General features: G+C 45.0%; 2 protein-coding genes across 2 annotated transcripts; both read left to right on the top strand.

Annotated features, from left to right (window-relative positions):
* The first annotated feature begins 385 nt into the window (after positions 1-385).
* On the top strand, positions 386-862 carry LOC137758932 (ribonuclease 7-like). The gene has a single exon (XM_068534887.1). It carries the CDS (start codon positions 392-394, stop codon positions 860-862), a length of 471 nt encoding a protein of 156 aa, XP_068390988.1. The 5' UTR covers positions 386-391.
* A 12,372-nt stretch (positions 863-13,234) lies between these two features.
* On the top strand, positions 13,235-14,106 carry LOC137760745 (uncharacterized). The gene is given in 2 exon segments (XM_068537659.1): positions 13,235-13,397; positions 13,400-14,106. Coding segments are annotated over 2 exon segments (870 nt in total).
* Positions 14,107-25,000: the final 10,894 nt, after the last annotated feature.

Raw genomic sequence — 25,000 nt, 5'->3', positions numbered from 1 at the left:
CACAAAATGGGGCTATGGAGGAGATGGGGATGGGGTCATGGAGGGCGTGAGACACAGAGAAAGGAATAAGGACATAGGGACATGGGGACACAGAGGGATGGACCTGAGGGAGAGGAGATAGAGCAAGGAGTGGGAGGCATGAGGGACAGAATGAAGGAGGGTAGGGATTCAAGGTGAGGGGGATGGAGCCCTAGGGTTAGGGGGTGGGGTCTTAGTGGTTTGGGGCACACAGAGGGGAAGGGAGGGGAAAGACACAGGGTGAGGCAGGAAGGAGACAGTAGCGGAGGGAGATGGCGATTAGCTAGAAGGAGCAGGTTTAGGAAGGCTAATTTCCACCTCCTCTGTCCCCAGAGACCCCAGCCCCCACTTCTGACTGTTCCCCCTAAGAGAGATGGCACCAGCCAGAGCAGGATTCTGCCCTCTGCCGCTGCTCCTGCTGCTGGGGCTGTGGATGGCCGAGGACCCAGTCGGTGCCAAGCCCAGAAACATGACCTCAGCTCAGTGGTTTGAAACTCAGCACGTGCAGCCCAGGCCTCAGAGATGCAACACAGCGATGCAAAACATCAACAAGTACTCCAGTCGCTGCAAAGGCCTCAACACCTTCGTGCATGAATCCTTCTCCGGTGTGGCCGCCACTTGTCAGACTCCCAGCATAACCTGCAAGAGAGGCCGTAAAAACTGCCACCGGAGCCAGAAGCCTGTATCCCTGACCGTGTGTAACCTCACCTCAGGGAGGTACCCAGACTGCAGGTACAAGGAGGAGCAACTGCACGCTGCTTACATCGTGGCCTGTGACCCTCCCCAGAAGGGGGACCCCAGGAAATTCAAGCTGGCTCCTGTCCACCTGGACGATGTCCTGTAGGTTTCCAGCCAGCCGCGTGCTTGGGCCGCGCCTTCAATCCCTCTGCAGGCCTCTGGACCGCTCCTCCTCAGCCCAGAAGCTTCTCTTCTCACATCTCTTGGGGCCCTTCCTAGCTCAGGCTCCTCTGAGCGGGTGGGGCTGTGGGGAGTTGAGGTGATACATTAGTAGGCTAAGCTCCAGAAGAGATGGTGATCTCTCAGCTTTTCGTTGCTGTTTTTCCAGAAGCTTATCCCGAAGAAGCTTAGGGGTGTGGGTTCCTTGGTCTGTGCCTCCTACATCTTTCCCCTACCCCATCTTCTCACGGCAGCATGACGAGAGGAGGAAAGAAATGGAAAAGGAGTGTAGGGGATTTATGGCGAGAGCCACTCCTATTCCTAAACGAGGCCACTTCCCCAGCTCTGATGTGGTAGTGAGGTGGCTTGTGGGCAGGGAGGTGGCCTGAAGGGAAGAAGACAAAGCAGCACCACTTCATAGTTACATAGCATTTCATGCTTTTCACAGTGTATCCACGTGAGTCCCTTGTGAGATAGACCTGACTAGGATAACTGACCTTCTTTAGGAATGAGGACGTTGAGATTTCAGAAAGATTTGTTAATTAAAGAGCTTGTCAGGTTGGTTAGTAGCAGAAGCTGGACTTGAAACTAGGTCTCCTGACTCTAAATGCAGCGCACTTTCTACTTTACCACTGGGCCAAAAAGGAGAGACCTCTGCAGGGACCACAGGGGAACCAGCTAAGATTTCACCTGTGAAACAATGTCCCGAGAGCTCTGAAGAGCCAGTTACCCCATGTTGGCTGCAGTAAAGGTCATTACCTCTCTAGCCAAGGGACTGTTTATGAGGTGCTCCAAGGATCTTAATTCTCTCTCTCTCTCTCTGCCCCACCACACCTCTCTGCCCTCCCCCTTCTCTTGTCCACTGCTCTTTCTTCCTGGGCCCTGGGCCTGGCTCTAGCCTGATCGCCTATAGCCCTGACGGCACAGTGTCAGGGGAGTGTCCCAGCTTCATCCCCCTGCTCCGGGATCACATTTCCCTTGACCTCAAGGGACTTCCGTGGCCCAGTGCCTGCTTGTCACAAACAAGCTGGTGGGAGCTGCCAGAGCTTCCTTCCTCCCGATAATGATCTCTCCTGCCTTGGTGCTTCCCTGGCTCTCTGCTCTGGCAGTCCGCCCAGGCCGGAGGGGTTGAGATGTGGAAATGCCATCTCCCCATCCTCCCCCCACCCCTCCAAACCCCGGCTGTAGACATCGCTTCTCCCTTCCTGGTGAGCAGAACTGGAGAAGCTATGGCTTTATGTAGGCTTGGTCCTGATAGCTCCCCACTCCTAGCCCACACCCAGCATTGCCTGCAGCCTTGACCATCACCAGCCCCTTCTCTCTTCCTTAATCTCAGTTCCAGACAAACTGCACTAAGCCCCATGCCCGCCCCACGCTCACCCGACTTGAGCACCCAAATACTACCTTGTTAGACCTTGCCTTCCCAGCTGTGGAGTCTACTCTCTACCTATCCCTCTCCCACGCTCCAGTGCTCCCTTATGCCTTACCAGAGTCAGGGTAAGCTTTGGAGCCAGACACAATTGGGTGTAAATCTTGGCTCAGTCCTTTGTGGCTACATGACCTCAAGAAAACTGCACCTCTTTGCAACTATGTTTCCATATATGGGAGTAATACTACCTACCCAACAGGATTTCAGGAAGATTTAGAAATGACATTTATGAGGCCTTAGTCAACCCCAGGCACTGGTAAGCATTCAATAATGATAGCTAGCTGTAGGTAACGGTAGCAATAGCCCTGTCCAGTCATATTCACCTTTGGCAAACACGCAGATACCCCTTTGGCAAATACCCCATTCAATTCTCCTTGAGGTCTTTCTTCTGCTAGAATGATGTTTTTGAGTAGGCTAGAGAATAAGTCTGCAGGCAGAGTCCTGCTAGGTGGGCTGGGTGGTTTGAGATGGTGAGGAGAGAAGGTAGGGAAGGGATGAAGAAACGAAAGGGGAGCAGAACATTGAACAATTCAATTCAAGTAGAGTGAGGGGCCAATACGTTCATGAGTCTTGAAAGCAGAGGGGCAATATATACACTTTATAGCCAAATGCCAAATGACTGAATGTAAAATCTATATATCCTGTGGTCACTGTACTAGACATTTATCATTCTAAATACATGATTTTCAACTGAGGTGCATAGAAAACCAAGTATCTTTAGGGGTAGCTGATTTTTCTTTTCACTTTATTCTTTCTTCACGACTCTTTTTTTTACTCTTTATTGATGATTTTTCTTATGGGTGTTATGGTTTTGGAGACATCCTCCTCACAAACTTTTTAAGTGGCTAAAATTATGCTTTTAATGTATCTTCTCGAAATAAGAAGAATTTCCAAATATGGCTTTGTCTTGAAATACTCATGATCTAAATTGTATTAAATAACTAAACATTAAACATAATTCTAAAGCAATCTATAGTGTGGTGATAGTGGTCAGAATACTGGTAACCTTGGGGAGTGCTAAATGGGAAGGTGTAGGAGGTAGGCTGGAAATGTTCTATTCTTGCTCTGGTTATGCTTACTTTGTGAAAACTCATTGAGCTGTACACTTAAGATTTGTGTACTTTACTGTAAGCAAATTGTACCTCAATTTAAAAATCTTCCTAAAAAGTATAGTTTTTAAGGATTAGTTTATTTAACATGAGAAATGCTAATATATCAATTCACAAAGATTATAATATAATGAAATCATAGACTCATGATCTGATCTAATTTCTATTGTTCTGCTTTGTACTATTTGTTAAATTAAATAGTAGTTGTGCTAATTATTAAATTGTTGTAAATATTTTTGGTTCATAAAGTATATGAGGTTTTTTCCTAAAGTTATCCAGCTAATCCATGTTCTTCTATTACTTATATAACTGTCAGCTAATTTTCCTATTTAACTATGTGAAAATTCTTAATAAAATTTATATGTAGTACAAGCTTTTACAACCATTCATTATTACAACATTTTTCTTAAAATAATAAATATGCATTTATATTTCCCCTGACTGATAGAGGTAATGACCTTTCAACATTTTTAAAGTTCATAAGGAAAATTTCACTTCCGGTCACATTCAGTGTACTCACCAGTATCTGAAAGAGATTATTCAGATATTAACAATGAACCCAAATGACCTGCCTTGTTTTCATACCGATGCTTTAACAGATTAGATTTGACAGTCACCCTTTCCTTCACATGATCCTGGTCACAGCCAAGTTCAGGGATGCCAGGAATTATGTTGAAATAAGCATTTGGCTATTCAGCCTTTCAAAGGCTGAAGCTGAGGTCCAAAACGAATAACAGGTTTGCACCAGTTACCAAGGCTGCATCTTGATACATTCCTACTTAAAGACTGAAAAATGGGAAAAGGTGACTGATTAGTTATGAGATTTCTGTTGCTGGGGGTGGGAGCTTGGAGGGGGGAGGAGGGTGTCTAGGGGAGTATTGCCCAGCCTTGTGTAGATGGCTCTAAAGAAAATTGTTTTGACCTGGATCTAAGGAGCAGAAACAGAGTCCTGTAAAGAATGTAAGCCAAGAACTGGAGCTAGTGTGAACTAGCTTTCTAGGAGTGAGACCATCTGAGATAGCCTAGGTAGGATACTTTTCTACGTGACCCTAGTTCCCCAAAGTCTCCACACTCTGAAGAAAATGACCCATAGACACTATGAAGAGGGCCAGCTGAGTCAACAGAGAGAGAAGGGTCCTGATCTCAAGGGCAGGGTGTAGGAAGAGGAAATGCCCTTGAGACTGGGACCCTTTTGCTCACATTGATTCAGACAGCCCTCTTCATAGTGTCTCTGGCCCTAGGGGATGACCTTAGAGCTACAGCAGCAGAAAACAGACCAACACAGCAACAGCGTCCAGGGAGACTTCTCTGTGAGAACCCTGGCCCATTTCACCACATTCCTCCTACGCTCCTGCACAACTGGGCCTCCAAAAGGGCTTCGAAGACTTCAGATCCTCATTTTAAAGTCCTCCTCCTACACCACCCACCCAATCCCACCCCCACATTCTACCATGGAGAGATAGAAAGAGCAGTCACAGCTCTTACCAGGATGTGTTCCTGTGCAGGACTCCAAAGCCAGTAAGCTTGGGAGAATCTATGAAGCCATGGGGGCATGAGAAAACATTGCTAGTGAGGCCTTGTAGGAAGTTCACAAGCGGTGAGATAAGGAAAGATGTCTACCCATAATGGAAATACACCCATGATGAAAAGTCCTCTTGATTTAGAGAGATTGGAATTTCCTCATCTATGCAAAGGTCACCTACTTCATAGAGTATTATGCAGATTAATGTGACAACATATATAAAGGGCTTAGTACAGTGGCTGGTGTGTAGGAAAAGTTTGAGAGATGTAATCATTTATATTTATTACTGTGATGTCAAATGTTGAGAGGCCAAACCTGTGATGGATGGAGCAGGCCTGACTTCCATGACAGAAGAACAAAGGACTTAAACAAAGGAGGCCAAACTCCTCCTCAGCCTCCTCTTGCCAAAAAAAACTTCCTAGCCAAGAGTATATAAGGTAGGGTTCAAGGTTAGACAAAAAGGAAAATATGTATTAATTTCTCTAGGTAAGATAATTTGGAGTGGGGTGGGTGGGGGCAATGCTTTCAATTAGAGGGGAAAAAAAGGCTACTGAGTATTTATATTAAGACTACTTAAGGGGGTTTTTCTCATCTCTACCTTCCATGAATCCAAAGATATGGAAAGAAGGCAGAAGATTTAGGGCCACTAACTTTTGAGGGTGTCCTCCTTACCAGCTCCTCTCCAAAGGGTTCAATTATCACAGCAGTTGATGGAGAGGAGGCTCTAGTGACATTTCCAACTTCCCCTCCTGAGTCATTTAAACTAGTCCTTAGGTAAGCTTACTGTCCCTTCACCTCCCTTGTGGAAGATCACTTGTATTTTTCCCACCCTCTGATTCAGCTCCATTTCCTAGTTTGTCTTCCATTACACAAGACTACCACCAATGGTGGTCCACTGCTTTCCAATGGATTGGTTACAATGGGAAAACATCACACTTGTTACTTTCTATGGTCTTCACATAGAAACTTAGTTGAAGTTACACATTTAAAACATAAACTGTACACCTGAAATTAACACAACATTGTAAATCAACTATATTTCCATTATAAACAAACAAACAAAACCAACAAACAAGCAAACAAACTGACCTGGTGAGAATCAATACAAATTCCTGCTTGGGCCATGGCATTTAGCACAAGACAGAACTTCACATCTGCATAGCTTTAGGCTCTTTCAGTAGATATTCGTAAAATCATGTCTTAAGAGATTGTATCCAGGGGCCTCAGAGATCATCTAGTCCTCCCCTCCGCATTTTGCAAATGAGAAAAATAAGACCGAGGGGACCCAAGATCACATGACTAGTTTAAGTGAGCATTCAGGTTTCTTGAAACAGTCCGGTGATGTTCCCAAAGTGTCATTCTAGTTAATGGTCCCGAATGGATCTCAGACATCTTCCAAGGTCAAACTCACCATACCTGGACTGGCAAATCAATCAGCAAATGGGCAGGTTCCCAGATTGAGACAAAAGCATGTTCATTCAAAAGAGAGTGTTCATTCAAAAGAGAGTGCCCACGATCCTGAGGTGTTTACATTTCTGCCTCTCACTTGTGGACCACATCCCCTTCACTTGAATGCTCACATTGTATCAGTGAGATGGAAAAAAAAGTAGCACCCAAGAACTTGATGGTAAACTAGTCAAGCATGTCCCTGGACCATGCCATTGGCTGTTGGAGACATAAATAAGGGCATGCAGCAAGAACAAAAGTCTTCACTTCCCATCTGCTATTTGGGGCCAGGGTGAAAACATTGCCGAGTTCCCATTTGGTGGACCTCCAGATGGGCCTGAAACATCCGAAATATTTTATCTTTGGTAAGTATCATCACTCTTTTTTTTTTTCTTTTGAATTTTATTTTATTAATTTTTTATACAGCAGGTTCTTATTAGTTATCCATTTAATACATATTAGTGTCTATACGTCAATCCCAATCTCCCAATTCATCACACCATCACCACCAACCCCCGGCCACTTTCCCCCCTTGGTGTCCATACGTTTGTTCTCTACATCTGTGTCTCTATTTCTGCCCTGCAAACCGGTTCATCTGTACCATTTTTCTAGGTAGGATCAACATTCTTTACCCTCAAAGTTGACACATCCAGGGCTGGGTCTTCATGGTCAACTAGAGCCCACAGAGCAATGTTTCTCACACTTTTCCCCAAAGTGCTAGTAATGGCCGAGGGGAATTAAGCACCTAAAGTCATGCCCAGCAGGAATGAGCTTTCTCTGAAGCCTCTTTCTTTTACTTAACTAATATTTATAAAATAACCAAGTGCACAGATTTTCTTCCCCCCCGTACTGCGAGGCTTGTGGGATTTTTAGTTCCCCAGCCAGGGATCAAACCCGGGCCCTTGGTAGGGAGAGTGCAGAGTCCTAACAACTGGACCACCAGGGAATTCCCCCAAAGATGTTTTATATGTTATCTTCAAACATCATTTGTGGTAATAATGGATCAACATTAATTTCCTGGTTTTGATGGCTGTACTGTGGTTATGTAGGCAAGAGTACTTGTAATTAGGAAATATTCATTTCTGTATAAAGGGGTAATGGAGCATTTTGTCTGTACCTTAGTCTCATATAGCTCAGAAATGTTAATAATTAGGGAATTTGGGTGAAGTAGATAGGGGAGCTCTGTGTACTATTTCTGAAACATATATAAATTTGAAATTATTTCAAATCAGAACCATTTAAAATTATTTTTTTAAAGTAGTTGATTTGAATTTTTCAATATACTCCATCAAAGTTCTATTTTATATAAAAACAATGTTTTAAATTACTTCCTTTCTCCAAAAAAATAGTTTTGGTAAAATTGGGATAGAAGACATTTATCTTGTGGCTTTCTGTGTACTTTGTGCATATCTGCATTCAACCTAGGATAGGAGTATACTGGCCTTAATGAGGTTTTCCTTAACTTGCTCGCTATGGGCTATGCCTCTGACCAGTATTTCTCTTTAGGAACTGAATGAGGAAGATAAGGTAGCCATGGAGCCAGGGCAATAGGAAGGTTCCTCATATGCTAAAAAATGAGAAAATAGACATCGAGCACGTGCAACAGTGACTGGGACCCGGAAACCCCTCAGTAAGTGTTTTTATCATCGTCATCATCATCCCTGGGAGGTCCAAACACTGAACACAGGCTTGAAATAAGTCAAAGGCAACAAAACACATGTGAGGGGAGCCACATGCCTCCGCTCTGGCTGGACTGAAGACTACATCCTCTCCTTCTTGAGGACAGATCCTACAGTCAGGAACTAAGGGGGGCATTCCACTCACTGAAGCAAGATCATGGTGGCGCTGGGCTCCCTGAGCAGGCCCCAAAGAGCGACACAGTAAAGAAAAATGGACCTGGTAAGAGAGAGGGTCAACCACTGGGTACGGAAGGAGGCTTCCCAGTAGGAGTGCAGCAACCAGATTTCCTGTGCTGAGGCTCGGAGTTTAGAAACCAGGATCCAGGACATCTCATGGCCATGGGCCTTCAGAGTCAGGGACCCCTCTTGGAGGAGACTCCTTCTTGGAGAGATTCCCTGTGAACGCTTCTGGCAATCTGAGACCAACCCAACTCCTCTGGCCTGGCTGTTGACTCATTGCCAAGACCACAGGTCTCAGCAAGCAGAGCAAGGAGGACATTCAGAGAAGTGGGGCAAGGTAGCCCTGCTGTCCTCCAGAGCTGCTCCGGAGCAGGACACTGCCCTGCAGGCTGCTCACCCTTCTCGTTTCCCTCTGGGCTTCTCCAGCCTGAGCTTGCCTCTACCCAGCTTCCTGCACGGTCGTTCTATTCGCATTTTTCTCTTTTTTACCCTCTTCCCTCTCTCCTGGGGCTATCCTTATACATACTCACAAAATAATCGAGGAGCTGAGTATTCACAGTCTCAGTCTCCTTGTTGAATTAGCATCGCAATAGTGTTTCACAACAGAGCTAGTCAAATGCCAGGGCGGCAGGGCATCCATCATTAGGAGTAAGTGCTGTTTCCAGTCAGCTGTCCTAGCCCTAGGTGGTCCTCATGGATGTGTGAGATGTTTGGCAGAAAGTTAGCTGAAAATCTTCTGCGCTGTGCTCAGAGAAACAGAAGACTATCAGCAGCCACCTGCCTCCTGAAGCTAAAGTTACACCTTCATTCAGCTTGTCTCTCCGGTGGATTTCACTTCAGGGTATCTGCACCCCAGCCCGGCTCAGCCTTGGCACCTACGGAAAGCAGAAAGCGGCGTCAGCAACAGCTCTTTTCACAGGCTGTCAGGAGTGACTTAGCGGAGCAGCGAAGCTTCCAGCTGGTTACTCACAGTTGAACCTGTCCTCGGACACAACCTCTATGAAAAGATCCCACCAGTGTCCTCTACTGAGGGGCCAGGAATCAGTTCTGGACAATCTCACACAGGACCCAAGCAGAGGATCAGAAAATGCACAGCCCATTCTCCCCTTAGCCACTGCTGGTCATTTGTAGTGGCCCCGGCTCCTCCTATACCAGCCCCGCTCTTCCAGAATGCCCTTCTTCCTGAAGAAGCTACCTCTCACCTCCAGGGTGAAGCCTGACAACCATCCTGGAGGTGGCATTTGGAGTTCAAAGACTACCTCAGGCCAGCAACCCAGACAGACTTTTCTGGCCCCCTCACCCATGCCTCTAGGCTATCCTGAAAAAACTAGTCTCTACAGGATCATTGCGTACTCTCTACTCCCCCTCTTCTAAGCTACCTTTGGGGTCTTCCTGAAGGGCCTCTCTTCACATTCTAGTCTGGCTACTAGCATTTTGATGTTTCATCTTGTCTCATAGAGTCTTAGAAGCGGGCAGGGCGGGGGAGCTTTTTAGAAATTATTCAGCTGAAACTCTTTAGGTTACAAATGATGAGGAGACTAAGAGGACCAGAGTGGCGATTCAGTTCAACACACAGTTACTGAGTAGCCCTCCGAGCTATCCATATGCCTGGCACTATGGAGATACAGAAGCGTGAAAGGGCCTGATTTCTTTCCCACGAGTTTACCGTCTAGTTGGGAAGACCTGATACACACGTAAGAGTCAAATAACAAGACAAGGTAGTACATGATGGAGCACCCAAATGAGTGGTACCAGGAGTTAATGCCGAAGGAGGTTACGTTCAGGAAGGATTCACCCGAGGTAGAGTTGTACAGGAAGGTTCATGCAGGTGGTTATGCACAAGCTCATAGGACCAAGCGGAGATCTGAAGGATGGTAATAGTTGAGGGAGAGCCCTTAGGGAAGAGAAAGAAAAACAGAAGTAAAGTTGAAGAGAGCAAAACCTGTCTAGGAGACAAAAAGGAGCCCTATCTATCAGAATAGTCACAGAGTGACTGTCAGCCCATAAGGTAACTATCAGTAAACAGGGAAGCAGTGTGGCAGGAAGAGAACAACAGCTTTGGAGGCAGACCTCCCTCATTTTCAATCCTGGGCCTGCCACTTAACACATCTGTGACCTTAGTCTCTCCAAGCCTCAGTTTCCTTTTCTCTAAAATGGAGATAATAACATGGAACACACAATATTGTTTTGCATATAGCATTACACATAAAGCACAAGGCCTTGGCACACAGAAGGCACTTTTTAAATGAAAGCTATTTTCCGTAACCAAGTACCTAGCACCGTGCCAAGCGCATATTACATGTTCACTAAATGATGGTCAGCAGTATTCCTTTCTTCCTGCAGCTGTGGTACAGCCCTGTGCTGACCTGGCCCTAAAGTAAGGTGGCGTGTATTCTCCTGGCCGACTTTAGGAGAGTAGTAAGTGATACACTCAAGGCAACTGGCCCTAGAATGTCAAGGGCTATGTTTAATACGCCCGTACCACAGTAGGCATTTTAACATTTTATCACGCCATATTGAATATATAAAATGTATGTTCCTCATTCAGTATCATTCTTGCAGATGTGTACCTGAAATGATTTTTAAAGTTTTACTTCTGAAATTGTTTGACTCCAAGTAATTTGGGATTGGCACTGCTCCTTCTGCAATTGTGGTATTAAGAATTCCCATAAAAGGAGAAAAAAAATCTAACCTAAGATTGTTTTCCAACATAATAAACTTCTTATGGGTGCCAAATTCCAAAATAAGTGAAATCAACTTACCTGCTACCACCATGTTACTGCGGTAGCACATAAGTAAATATTTTAAATTTGATTTTATAGTTGACTTTTCCTATATTGGAGCCAATCTTTTTTTTTTTCCTAGTCTCAAATATTGTAGGCCCTTGAAAACCTCCCAGACCCTAGTCACTGGGCCTCCAGTGCTTAATGGATAAAACAGCCCTGAGACTGTAGCAGTTGGGAAGACATGTGATGAATAACTAGGATCAAATACACAATCAAAGGAACCCCTTCTTCAGGCCTCCCTGAGTGGGGCTGGCCAGCTGCAGGGTCAGCACCTACTTGAGGAAAAGCATGTTTGCAACTTAACTGGATTCAGAGCTTGCGAAGTCTGTGGTCAGTCATCTTGGTCGGCACGAAATGTTCGTGCCAACCCTTGGCTCCTGCTGCCATCCCTACCCTCTTGCACAAAAGCCCAGAGGCTTGGGTCTGCAACTGTAAATGAATAATCACATGGTAATCCTTCCATCCCCATGGGAAAGGCTCAGCTGAGGGCCTGCAAAAGAGAAATGACTTCCTGAATAAATATATATATATATATTTGCTCTCTGAGGCCCAAGTCAACTGCTTGCTGGATAATGTTCTCCTGGGGTGAAAAATCAATGTTTTGTTAGCTTTGTGGGGAGGAATGCAGGAAGGGATTCCCCACTATGAAAACGGTGAGCTCTGTTGATGAACCTAGCTCCACCTTGGAGACAGAAAGGCAAACATCTCAGAAGTTTCCCATCTGGCAATGCAGATCATAGGAGCCTAAGTGATTTTTGTCACTTTGCAGAGCATTTTATCTCAAAGGCAGTGAAGTCACATGGAGGTCAAGATGCTGGGTAGGGCTCAACACACCAGCAAAAACCTGAGAGGCTATAGCCAAAGCGAGATCCCTCACTTCAGTCATTTGCTTCCTCCCTTGATAATTGCTTCAATACTGCCAGTATAATATTTACTAAATATGTATGTATGCACTTAGTTCAAATAGTTCTTTGAAAATGAAACTGTGTAACATCATATTTCAAAGAATACTAGGGTCACTTAATAAATAGAAGTAAAAATAAATATAATGAATGCCATCCAATTTTTAAAAATTCTATCCAGATATTGCTTTCAGCTGCAGGCTCAGCCTGGGGTCTGTCGTCTGTACTGAAAAGTGGGGAGAAACAAAGGCTTACCTTCTTGCTCTAATAGGAGACCTTCTTCTAAATGTCATCAGAAGGATTAGAAGAGAATTATCGAAGGCAATGTTCATGTTTCATTTAAACCACAAACAGACACACTCACTGTGCTCTGTTTCTATGGGAAACACTTTTCTCCTTCCCTTTTCAGCCTGGCACTAGACCAAAGAGATGGGCTGAAAGTTAAGAAGCTCCGGCCCCAGCTCTGCCACTCACCTGGTGGCCTTCGGAAGGGCAGTTGCTCTTTCAGGCCCTCCAGCCCTTTCATCTGTAAAATAGAGTTGATTGAGATGATCTTGAAAAACTCTTCTGCTCTGATTCTCTATCATTCCAAGACTTTCTCCAATAGAGCAATATGTCAGCCATGGAAAGAACCCAACTCACCGTACTGCTTTGCTGGCTAGAGCAGTGAGAATGACTTTTTCTAGCTTCAGAGAGAAATTGGACCACAGAGCAGAGAGGAATTAGCCTGACTCCACAATCTTAATACTGAGTTTCAGGAATGACTGAGCTAGCCTGGGAGAGTGAGGTACGGACGCTTGGCCTACTTTTCTTCCAAGATTAGTTTCCTTTTGTGGTCTGACTTCTCAGAGTGTCAAACAAGAAACATGGGAATATGGAAAGAACAGGGGTTTTGGAAGCCAAGAAGCATTGATTCAGATCCTGTGTTTGACACTCCCTAGCTGTGTGATGATGGGCAATTTCCTTAACTTTTCTGAGTCTCAGTTTGCTCATATATTAAAAAAAAAGAAAGAAAGAAATCATACCTCATAAAACTCTTATGAGGGAAAAACAGTCTAAGTGTTTATTGGGGGCATAAAAATGTACATTATCTGCTGGGACTGAACGATAAACAGCCAGTAGTGTTCTTAAATATCTGAGGCTATAGGAGCCCTGCAATAATTGACTTACAGTATGGAATTCTTAGAAGGGCTAGCAGGGCACCACCCACGGTGACCTGGTCACATACCTCCCACGCCTTCGGTGCCACTGTGCCCCTTGGGAGAGATGGCACCAGCCAGAGCAGGATTCGGCCCTCTGCTGCTGCTTCTGCTGCTGGGACTGTGGATGGCCGAGGACCCAGTCGGTGCCAAGCCCAGAAACATGACCTCAGCTCGGTGGTTTGAAACTCAGCACGTGCAGCCCAGGCCTCAGGGATGCAATGCTGCGATGGCAACATCAGCAAGTACTCCAAAAGCTGCAAAGGGCTCAACACCTTCCTGCATGAATCCTTCTCCAGCATGGAGACTCCCATCATAACCTGCAAGAATGGCTGTAAAAACTGCCACCAGAGCCAGAAGCCTGTACGCCTGACCACGTATAAGCTCATCTCAGGGGGGTGCTCAGACTGCAGGTACAAGGAGAAGCAACTGGATGCATTCTTCATCATGGCCTGTGATCCTCCACAACAGAAGGATGGCCTAAGGTACCAGCTGGTCCTGTGCTTTTGGATAATGTTGTCTAAGGCCAGGTGTTCCCTCACCCCAAGCTCTACAGACTCCCGATGCTACAGCTGCATTTCCTCCCTTGAGTTCTTCACTAATCCTTACCCTTTTTGCAAATACCACTTCTCTCCCACGCAGCCAACTTCACATAGTCTTAATTACTTACAGGGTTTTGTGGATGCTCCAAATGGTGAGGGAAGAGAGGTGATTCTTCTTAGCCCTTCACTGTTGCTTACATTGTTGTCTGAGTGTGGATACCATGTGGCCCTTCAAGCACTAAGGCTCTTAGCAGAGGTGGATCCAGGTTTTGTGGGGCTTATGGCATATGCAGTTTTGGAGACCATCTTAAAGAAGAAGAATACAGTCAGGACCTTAGAAGAGCTGTGGTTGGACAGTTCAGAGGGAACCCCGTCGGGGGAGGGGGAGATTATCTAAGGAAGGAGGGCCAGAGAATCTGTGCCGGGTTCCCTGTGTTGGGCAAAGGAATGTGTCTGATTTTGCTGCAATAAAAGACCCTGCTTTTCCTGATTGTGTGTATTACTATCCAAGTGAAAGTATGGAGGTTTGGAAACCCCTCCTTATCTCTGTGAAGCTTCAGTATCACATGCCCTGCAGGCAGAAGGGAGGGCAGCTCCCTGAGCAGGCTTGGGCTTGGAGGAAGAGCCTGGGCTCTGCCTTCCACCCCCTTGAAAATTGCCTGGTGGTCCCACGTCATATGAAGGGGAGGAAGGCGAGGAAGGGCAGGCGGAGCCCTGGGATGCCAGTCAGACCTGAGGCTGGACCCCCTTGTTTATGCTCAAGACCTGACCTCATGCCTCATTGGTATGACCCAGAGCAGGAACCTCAGACTTCTGAAGTGAATCTCCCCCCCTTGGAAATTTCAGAATCAGGACCTTCTAAAAATCTTGATCTGGTTCTAATTAGTGCTTCTCCAACTAACTGTGGTGAAGGAGCAGTTTTATATGCAATCTGCCACAGACCAGCACTTTCATAAAATACAATAAAATGAATTGCTGGAAAAAAAACAGAACATACAGATATAGAAAACACAAGGCCAATTTTTTTATTATTAGATTCAATTAACATAAAATCAGCGTAACAGATTGGCATAAAAGTTTCTCAGTGCTTCCTCTCAATTTCTATACTTACCATGATAGATACACAGCGAAAAATATATACATGTACACATATAAATTAAACACCAACATAAGACATACACGCCCATACACATACATACACAGGGGCACATACTCACATACGTGCACGTGTGTACACAATACAAACACACGTATACAAGTACACACACTCAACCATAAGGCAGCCACTGTCCTTCCTTCTTCTGACTCTGCCTCCCCCATACACTTCCCTTCCCATATTTAGAAAGCGATTTTCCTACACAGACTAGGGCTCAGAATAAGGAAAGGATGATTGGTGAAATGGGAAATGGCAGGAAAAGCAGAGAATCCAAAAATTCTGACTCCCAGCCCGCTTCCCTGCTTTCTAGAAAGAGATCTAAGGTAAAGCTCCTTGCTACCTACCACACCCACACTATCCTATCCCAAATATAGCTTCCCCAACAGCATCTAGGTGGCCCTGCCATACCACACTCTGCCCATCACTATCACTATTGCGCCCACCCTGTGCTTCTGACCAAGGAAGACGTACTGCAAATGAGAGGAAAACAACATTCTTCTACTCCTCTGGCTTCGCCCCAGTGTCGTGGGCAGACTCCACTTTCTCTGTCTGCACCTTAAATGATGGTGTTTCTCAGGGTCCTATTCTTAGCTCTCTTTTCTTCTCACACTGTACTCTCTTGAGTGACTTGATAAAGTTCCATGGCTTCAAGTGCCACTTACCTGCTCCCAAAAGCACCTCCCCAGCTCCAGTCTCCCAAGTTCCAGGCACATATATCCATCTCCCTACTGTTACTACCTGCCTCAGCATCCTGCAGACATCTCAACAAAAACACTCAGAACTGGGCTCACATCTGCCTGGCTGCCAAACTCGCCCCTCCTCCTGCCATCTCTCAGTCTTGGTTAGGGGAAACAGCAGAGCCAATCATTCAAGACCCTAATCTAAGAGGCACCTGTGTCTACTCATTCTTTTTTGTTTGCTTCCTTTTCCAGTAATTCCCCATCTATCCCAGATACTACCTTCGGAGGGCACAAAAGTTCTTGGATTTTCTTTTTTCCATATATCACTGGGTTCCTAACATGGGTCCAACACACATTATGATTTTGGAGGGGGCTGTGAATTGAAGCTAAGCAAAGACACCTAGGTGGTTGCAATCAAGGATTTACTGTCTAGCTTAGGAGGCAAGAAAAAATAATACCTTTAAAACACTATCAAACAATAACAGAAGAGTAAAATGAATCAAATGGATTCTGTAACATTTTTCTCCCACCTCTCCCAGGGTTTCATTCATCCTGACCTAAAGTTTGTTCCCTGTTCAATGTTAATATTCCTGATACATGTCTCTGACATAACGTTAGGTCTGTAACCAGAGTCAGGCAACACCAGAGAAATTAAACCACTCAATATCTGTAAGAGTTGTGGCTCCAGAAGCTGGCAGGAGTGTGGAAAGAATCCAGAACAGAATGGATCCTTAAATAGATTAATTATATCCAAACAAATGGTGTAGCAGCCTGGGTAGGAGTTTCTGACTTCCGTGTGTAGGTTGAAGAATTCGATGGAGTGTAACTTGAATCTAGGGGCCATGGACTATGAAACTGGCCCATTCGGAGACTAATGACACAGCATCCATAAAGCAGGGCCCAGTGGGGAAGCTGGGGCCTGAGAAGAGCTACCCAAAAGCCTTGGGACTAAATCTCTGCTGGTTATACTCTCTGAGCCACTGAGAATGTGTTTCCAAAAAAGTCACTCAGGAAGGAACTTCCCAGATATTTAGGATGACATAATTATTACCTAGTGGGTAAGTTTTTTTAATATCCAGAAATTTTTAAATTAAGGATAAAAATATTTACGTGAATCAAATACATGGCATTAATGTGTCTGTATTAAGGACTTTGTGCATATTTGGTATTTTAGGTATTTGCAGTGTGTAAGAGAATTTAGCCTGTTACAGTAAGAAATTGGTCTTGCCATTCTAATTTTTTTAACTTTTTTTTCTAATACATTTATTTACTTAGTTATTTATTTTTGGCTGCATGGGTCTTTGTTGCTGCGTGTGGGCTTTCTCTAGTTGCGGCGAGCGGGGGCTACTGTTCGTTGCGGTGCGTGGCTTCTCACTGCAGTGGCTTCTCTTGTTGCGGAGCAGGGGCTCTAGGCGCGCGGGCTTCAGTAGTTGTGGCTCGCGGGCTCTACAGTGCAGGCTCAGTAGTTGTGGCGCACGGGCTTAGTTGCTCCACGGCCTGTGGGATCTTCCCGGACCAGGGATCGAACCCGTGTCCCCTGCACTGGCAGGTGGATTCTTAACCACTGCACCACCAGGGAAGTCCGCCATTCTAATTTTAAACGTTTAATTAGTTTAGATGTGTGGTTTGAAACAGAATTTTCTTTTAAAATTAGTTTTGGAACATTTAAGAAAACAGGAGTTTAACCACCATATTCATAAATTGTCAGATTTCTAAGAATTTTTTTAGGTATTCAGGAATGTGTAGTTGGTTAGCTCAGATAACTGAATTACTTTGTAAGGACATGGAATATGTTAAACTTATAAAGTATATTTTTAAATGTTTAAAGGAGTCTTTTAAACTACATTTATAAATGGTACCAAATAGTCCTCAAATACAACCATTTAAAGTGATTATTAAAATATACTTGTTTGTAAGTTAAACATAAAAGCTTAAGGAAGAACTGAGCTTCTGATTTGCATGTTTAACATAGGGAACATACATTTGAAAAAGCCAAAGTAGCCCCCTAAATGTTCTTTCCTGGGCACAAAAGAACATTTTAAAAATTCGTATTGACACTGCGAGACCAGTTCATTTTCTGGACTGTTTTCATCTACACAGTGCAGAGTAGTTTCATTGATTGTATTTCCTGGTGTTCCCATGTTTGCTGGTTTTATTAAGCCTTCAGAAGAGAGAGTGGCCTCTGATGATGCAATAGCTGAAGCCAGGCTCGGGCACAGTGCTGGCAGTGGTGGCACTGGAACTGAACCCGGAACTGTCTCTCCCCAGCGCCCTCCTTTCTCTGCATTGTGCCGCCTCCAGGTGGATCATTCTGCTGACTTGAAGAGGGTCTACCACTGCATTGTGGAGGAACTGAGAAAGGGGAGCAGGGCTCCCCTGAGGCCGGTGTGGTCGTTGCAGAGGAGTTCAGCTAAATATACTCTAAGAAAAAGTAAAACTCAGAGACTATATAATTGAGTCTCCATCCTCAATAGGGACTTCTCCTCCCTGGCCAAAATTGGAGGTTTGAGACTACATATTTCCAAGTAAGGTGGCTTTAAAGAAACAAAAACAAAAAAACAACAGATTGTTAAGCAACTGGTTCCTTCAATAAATCAGGCTGCTTGCCTGGAAGGGTGTGTGTGTGTGTGTGTGTGTGTGTGTGTGTGTGTAAACACACGTGTTCATGGTGGGGAGAAGTTATGTTAGTGGAATTAGGAGTGCTATATTGCACAAATTACAGATTCTTTGGGGACCAAAACTCCTCATTTGAAGTACAAATATCTTTTGGCAGAAATAAAAAACAAGATAATGTAACAATTACTTGGAATCAATCACTTAGGTACTGGTGCATTTGGCTTGGGAGCATTTGGATGCATTGCATAGTGTATTGAAAGTTTTGTAACAAATGTCTTAAAAATAGGTGGAATATGGGCAGAGACGTGGAAGTAGAAAATGAGCACAGAAAACGAGATGTCAAGGAACTGGAGACAAATTTGCACCCACCTGCTTAGCAGTTCTGAAGACTGGGGGGTTGGGAGTGGGGATGGAGGTATGACTTCATGCTGTTGTAATTCCCAGGTTGCCAGCCCCTGGAGGCTCAGCTGGGAGTCTGCCAATGAGAGCTTCAGCTGCCACTGGATATACCTAGCACATTTAGATCTTAATAAATGTTCATTGAACACAATTTGTTTTCAGAGCAAAGGAATGGGGCTAGGAAAATATACAAATCACAACTCTGGAAAGTTTATAAAACAATTTATTTTAAAATTCTCTCATTATGCTTTAAAATTTCCAGAGGGGGGGAATTTACTACCTATGGAGACAGCCTGTGCCATTTTTTGGCAGCTCTAAATATTAAAAATTATCCTATAGAGAACCTAATCTATATCTCCGTCACTACAGCAATTTACTGATGCCCTATCACTTTGAGCCATTCAGAATAAATCCAATTCCTCATCACACTCAGCTTTTTTTTTTTTTTTTTTTTTTGGCTGTGTTGGGTCTTCGTTTCTGTGAGAGGGCTTTCTCTAGTTGTGGCAAGCGGGGGCCACTCTTCATCGCGGTGCGCGGGCCTCTCACTATCACGGGCTCTCTTATTGCGGAGCATAAGCTCCAGACGCGCAGGCTCAGTAGTTGTGGCTCACGGGCCTAGTTGCTCCGCGGCATGTGGGATCTTCCCAGACCAGGGCTCGAACCCGTGTCCCCTGCATTAGCAGGCAGATTCTCAACCACTGTGCCACCAGGGGAGCCCCACACTCAGCTTTTTAAATATTTTCAAGAGTGTTTCATGCCCCTTGCCCTCCAAGATTGCCTCATCAGACAACAACACAAGCTATAACATGGCCTCTAATGTTTAATCCAGTAATTCTACCTGGTAAAATATGCTAAATGGAACTAACTCAAAGTGAGGAGGAGTAAACTTGTGCAACCCGTTTATACTTTTCTTTTTGTAACCAAAAAAAAGCTTAGAAATAATACAAATTCCCCAAAATTGAGAGTGACTAAACAAATGATGGGGCAACTACTTATAGTGCTTTAACTGAAGTGTCAAGTCATCACTTTAACTGAAGACAAATACACAGAAATTACATTGATGCATGGAAATGTGTGTGGGCAATGCTACATGAAGAAAAGAGAACATAAAACTGTATTTCGGGCTTCCCTGGTGGTGCAGTGGTTGAGAATCCACCTGCCAATTCAGGGGACACGGGTTCGAGCCCTGGTCTGGGAAGATCCCGCATGCCGCGGAGCAACTAGGCCCGTGAGCCACAACTACTGAGCCTGTGCTCCGTAACAAGAGAGGACGCGACAGTGAGAGGCCCGCGCACCGCGATGAAGAGTGGCCCCCGCTGGCCGCAACTAGAGAAAGCCCTCGCACAGAAACTAAGACCCAATGCAGCCAAAAATAAATAAATAAATAAATTAATTAATTAAAAAAAAAAACAAACTGTATTTCCAGGGGACTTCCCTGGCAGTCCAGTGGTTAATACTCCGCCCTACCACTGCAGGGGGCACGGGTTCAATGCCTGGTCAGGGAATTAAGATCCTGCATGCTTCGTGGCCAAAACAAAACAAAAAAAACCCGTATTTTCAAATGGATTACAACTATGTAAAAGAATCCCTGGTTTTGTACACCAATAAAGTCCATAAGTGAATTTGGAACCTTTCCAGAATTCCATCTCCAAACCAATGCTTCCTCCAGATTCATCTAGCCCAGTGAACCTACATCTGACCCAGAAGACATTCCACATGTGCTTTGTTTTTCTTTTAATTAAAGTATAATTGACATATAACATTATACCAGTTTCAGGTATACAACATAATGATTCAATATTTGTATATACTGCAAAATGATCACTGCAATAAGTCTACTTAACATCCGTCACCATACATAGTTACAAAAACTTTTTTTCTTGCGATGAGAACTTTTAAGATCTAATCTCTTGGCAACTTTCAAATACGCAATACAGTATTAATTATCGTCACTATGCTGTACATTGCATCTCATGACTTATTTTATACGTGGAAGTTTGTATCTTTTGATCCCTTTCACCCATTTCACCCCCCCCCCCCACTCATGTCTCTGGCAAGGCAACCAGCAATCTGTTCCCTGTATCTATGAGTTTTTTTTAAAAATTTCACATGTAAATGAGATCACATAGTATTTGTCTTTCTCTGACTTATTTTACCTAGCATAATGCCCTCCAGGTCCATCCAAACTGTTGCAAACGGCAAGATTTAATTCTTTTTTTACAGTTGAATAATATTCCATTGTATATACATACCATATTTTCTTTGTCCATTCATCTACCAGTGGACACTTGGGCTGATTCCATATCTTGGCTATTATAAATAATGCTGCAATGAACATGGGGGTGCATATATCTTTTCAAGTTCGTGTTTTCGTTTCTTATTTTTTTTGGCCACACTGAGCAGCTTGTGGGAATCCTAGTTCCCTGACCAGGGATTGAACCAGGGCCCTCGGCAGTGAAAGCAACACGTCCCAACCATTGGACCGCCAGGGAATTCCTCAAGTTAGTGTTTTCATTTTCTTTGGACAAATACCCAGAAGTGGAATTGCTAGATCATATGGTAGGTCTAGTTTGAATTTTCTGAAGAAACTCCATACTGTTTTCCATAAGGGCTGCACCCCACATTTCTTTTTAATTCTGTCCTGTGTATTTTCCACTTGCAAATATCAACCAACAGACAAAGAACTTGTGAGAGCTAAGGCCAGGAAGAAAGGAAAGCTAAGCAGCAGACTCCATGCCTTGGCCTCCCCACTTGCTCCTGGTTTCTATCTCTCACCTGTTTCCACCACAATTCTTATTATATGGGGATTTCTGCTCCCCTTACAGTCCTCACCTGGATTGGTGACATCTTTTGGAAACTTGTCAGACGCTATCTAGCATACAGCAGTGACAAAACAGACAAGGTCCTTGACTTCACAAAGCCTGTTTTCAAATGATATGTGGTGGCAGAGGTGGGCCTATTATGAGAGACAAGAAATATCCAAAGAAATGAATACATAATCAAATTGAGATAAATGCTGTGAGGAAAACAAAACAAAAACATACATTATTGGGAGGGACAACAGGTGAGAGACCAGTTTAGTCCACTTTAGGTCAGGGAAGACATTTGAGGATGTAAAACTTCAGTTAGGACCTGAAGGATGAGAGCCAGCCCTTAGAATTGTGAAAAGAAGCCTCCAAACAGAAGGAAAAGAGAGTAAGAAGGCCGCAAATTAGGAATAAGCAAGACCTGTGTGAAGAACTGGAAGGCCACCACGGCTGCAGGGTCACTAGTGGCTTCCCACAACAGGGTCGTGGTAAGAGATGAGGCTGGAGAGAGAGGACAAAAGGAGTCATGATGCAAATGGGAGGCCGTTAGAAAGGGTTGATGTGATATGATTGAGGTTTTCAGAAGATCACTCTAGTGAGGGTGCAGGGAACGCCTTCTCAGGCGGCGAGAGTGGAGCATGTAGACCAGTATGGAAACTAATGCACTAGTGCAGGCAAGACGGTGGTGGTGTGGGCTTTGGCGACACCCAGTTCAGAGCAGACAAGTTAAATATAAATATTTAAAGGAATATTAGCAATAAAATAAAACCAAAACTAAGGGGAAATTAAACAAAAAATAGAATCAATGTATGTATACTACACAGATTTCTTATCCTGCAATAGCTAAGGTTTGGCCTCCAGTTTCCTTGGAAGGCATGAGTAACAAGAACATGTTCCCTCAAGTCTGTCCCTTCCTGTCCCCCAAATTCCCCTTTGTGGTCCTTCATTAATCCTCCCTTAACTTGAGGCATGCAGCTCAAGCAGAGCCCTAGTCACTGCTACTCTCCAAGTGGACAAGTGGTGAGCGGCCTAAAGTCCCAACCCTAGGCAGAATGGCCATTACATCTCTTGGTGCACATAAGCCAGGTAATAAACATTAAAGACACAAATGTTTCTTTCACCATCTCTCATGTTTGCATAACACTACTTCCCCATAAGAACCATATTGGAAATTTCTTGGGGATTATTTTAACTATTACTTACTCTAGAACAAGACTAGGGGGGAAATGGTTTCAATTTCTGACCCACAGTGACATATTTATCACTTTTAGAAACTCTTTCAGCACTGGCTACTACAAAAATAAACACTTTTTTTTTTTTAAACAGCTTTATTGGAGTATAATTGCTTTACAATGGTGTGTTAGTTTCTGCTTTATAACAAAGTGAATCAGCTATAAAGTTAACACTTTTTAACATGATGGTTAGGTGGTGGAAAAGGTGATATAGTGTTCAAAACGCTTCTTTTATGGACTCTTGACAGCTTAGATGAAACCCTATAACTTAGTGGTTGAGAATGAAGCCTCTGGTGTCAGACTGCTGGGGTTCAAACCCTGGCTTCTCCACTTACTGTGTAGCTTACAGCTAGTTTTTTAATTTCAATAAGCCAGAATTTCATCTGTAAAATGGGAGTTTGATAAGCTCCAAAGACTCTGAAATTGGTGAAATATAGTGAGAACTGTTTGTGAACACTGGAGAGAGCTTCTAAATCTGGTCTATTCCCAGCCTCTATTTCCTTCATTTTAATCTTTCCACTTCACATCTCCCCCAAAACATACACATCAACACACACTCTGTTGCACAGACACACAGGTACCACACACATACACTCACTACTAGGTAAGAGCCTGCATTCTTGGAGAAAGTGGTATTTAACCACTGTAAGCATGTCTGTCACCTTAGTTAATAAAATAAACCTTTCTAATTTAGCATAGATTAAAACTCCTGGAAAGGAATAACTGGATCCCAGACGCTGCATCCAAAATCCCTCACCCCATAGGCTCAAAAACTTTCAATAACTCCCTCTTTTCCAAGGGGAAAAAAATGATCCACTCATTTTTTCCCCGGGAGTCCACAGACTCCAAGAGCCAGTTTAATTTGTATGCCACTTCCTAATTGTGGGAACCTTGGATTCTACCAACTCTTCCCCAATTTGCTTGAGTATAAAGAATGTAAGACCTGGTAAGGGAAGGTTCAGACTCTGTCAACACTAGGAATGGGCGAGCTGGGTTTGAAACAAGTGAATAAGGTTCATAATACACCCCCTAAGAAAGTTTCCTAAATTCTGGTCTCTGTAACCAACCACTGGGCAGCATTTACAGAGTGGACACCAGGGGGTAGCAAAATCTCACTCTCCCAGTTCTCGGCACTAATTATAAGGAAGCTGGAGAGTCTGGGTGACTAGAGGGCCCATAACCCATTGATGGAAAAGAGCTCCAGCTCCCTGCCTCTAACTCTGCTGGGAAGATGGTCACTGAGGTTTGATGCCCTAGATTATGTTTGGGTGTTTTTTTTGTTTGTTTGTTTGTTTGTTTGTTTTGATGCTATGGGCAGAGGGATCTTCTTGCCTCCAAGAAAGATGAACATTTTCTCTCTCCTCTTTTCCAGACCCGGAGGAGTGGAGAAAGGACGGAGATTAGCGTTCTGAGGAGGTGAGAGAAGAGCCCATCACCTAGGCGACGCCGCGCCCCCCCGCCCTTCCCCCTCCGCCCGCCTCTGTGCCAAAGACTTCCCTGAGGCTCCGGCCTCCTGGTTTCGTAGGAGCTGCATCCACGGGCAGGACGTTTTCCAAACGCCACCCCCCAGTCGCAGTGGTACTTGCCTTCACGTCCGTCTCTGGGGTCTATTTGGCTTTCCTATCTTCTCAAATGCCCACCCTTTAGAAGCGCCCCTCCCCACGCCCGCCACCCCTGCAGGGCTTCCCGGTGCCTGCTCAGAGGAGGGGCAAGGCGTCTCCCTGCTATGCCTAAGCCTCCCCCAGCCCTCCTGGGGGACCCTCGCCAGGGCTTCCTTTCCCATCCAGACGCGGTGGAGGATGGGTGAGAATAGAACTTTCTTAACTAGCCTACCCCCTTTGTCTACTGCGTCAGACAGCCATCCCCGCTGCCAAGAGCCCTAGCGGCCCTGGGAGACTCTCTTTCGCCACCCCATAAGAAGGAAGGGTCTGGTATCCAGTACAGGATCGTGGGGCTGAACGGGGGTCTGGTGCCTTCCCTCCGCTAGCTCAGGGAGAGATAGGGGATGCGGAGGGGAAGGGGCAGCGAGGAAAGAACTCAGAAAACGTCCGCCGAAGCGCACGCCCCTGCAGGAGGATCCTGATCCCGGGACCCTGCGCGCATTCAGCCTCGACACCCACCCCCCTCCCCAGGCCTTCACCGCTCCCTAATTCCCCCACGCCTCCGCCCTCCCCAGGCCGCACAGAGGAGCCCATTGTCGGAGCCCGAAGGCTCGAGGCCCGAGGAGATGGGAGGGGAAGGAGGAAGGCGGGCAAGGCCCTGGAGAGTGGGAGGAATCCCCCGATTTTCCTGCCCTCGGCTCCACGGGAAGCGGGCAGGGGTTTTGGGGGGAGGTCTCTTCTGAGCCCCAGGTGCTGCCGAAGTCTGGCAATGGAGGGGTGAAGAGGTTCCCAGGCGAGTT

This window comes from Eschrichtius robustus, chromosome 1 (assembly GCF_028021215.1).
Source record: "Eschrichtius robustus isolate mEscRob2 chromosome 1, mEscRob2.pri, whole genome shotgun sequence".
Taxonomy (NCBI): Eukaryota; Metazoa; Chordata; class Mammalia; order Artiodactyla; family Eschrichtiidae; genus Eschrichtius; species Eschrichtius robustus.
Note: the sequence above shows the minus strand (reverse complement) of the source record. Positions and strands in the feature narration are given on the sequence as shown.

Coding starts and splice junctions, on each gene's coding strand:
- LOC137758932 (XM_068534887.1), top strand. CDS start 392: ATGGCACCAGCCAGAGCAGGATTCTGCCCTCTGCCGCTGCTCCTGCTG.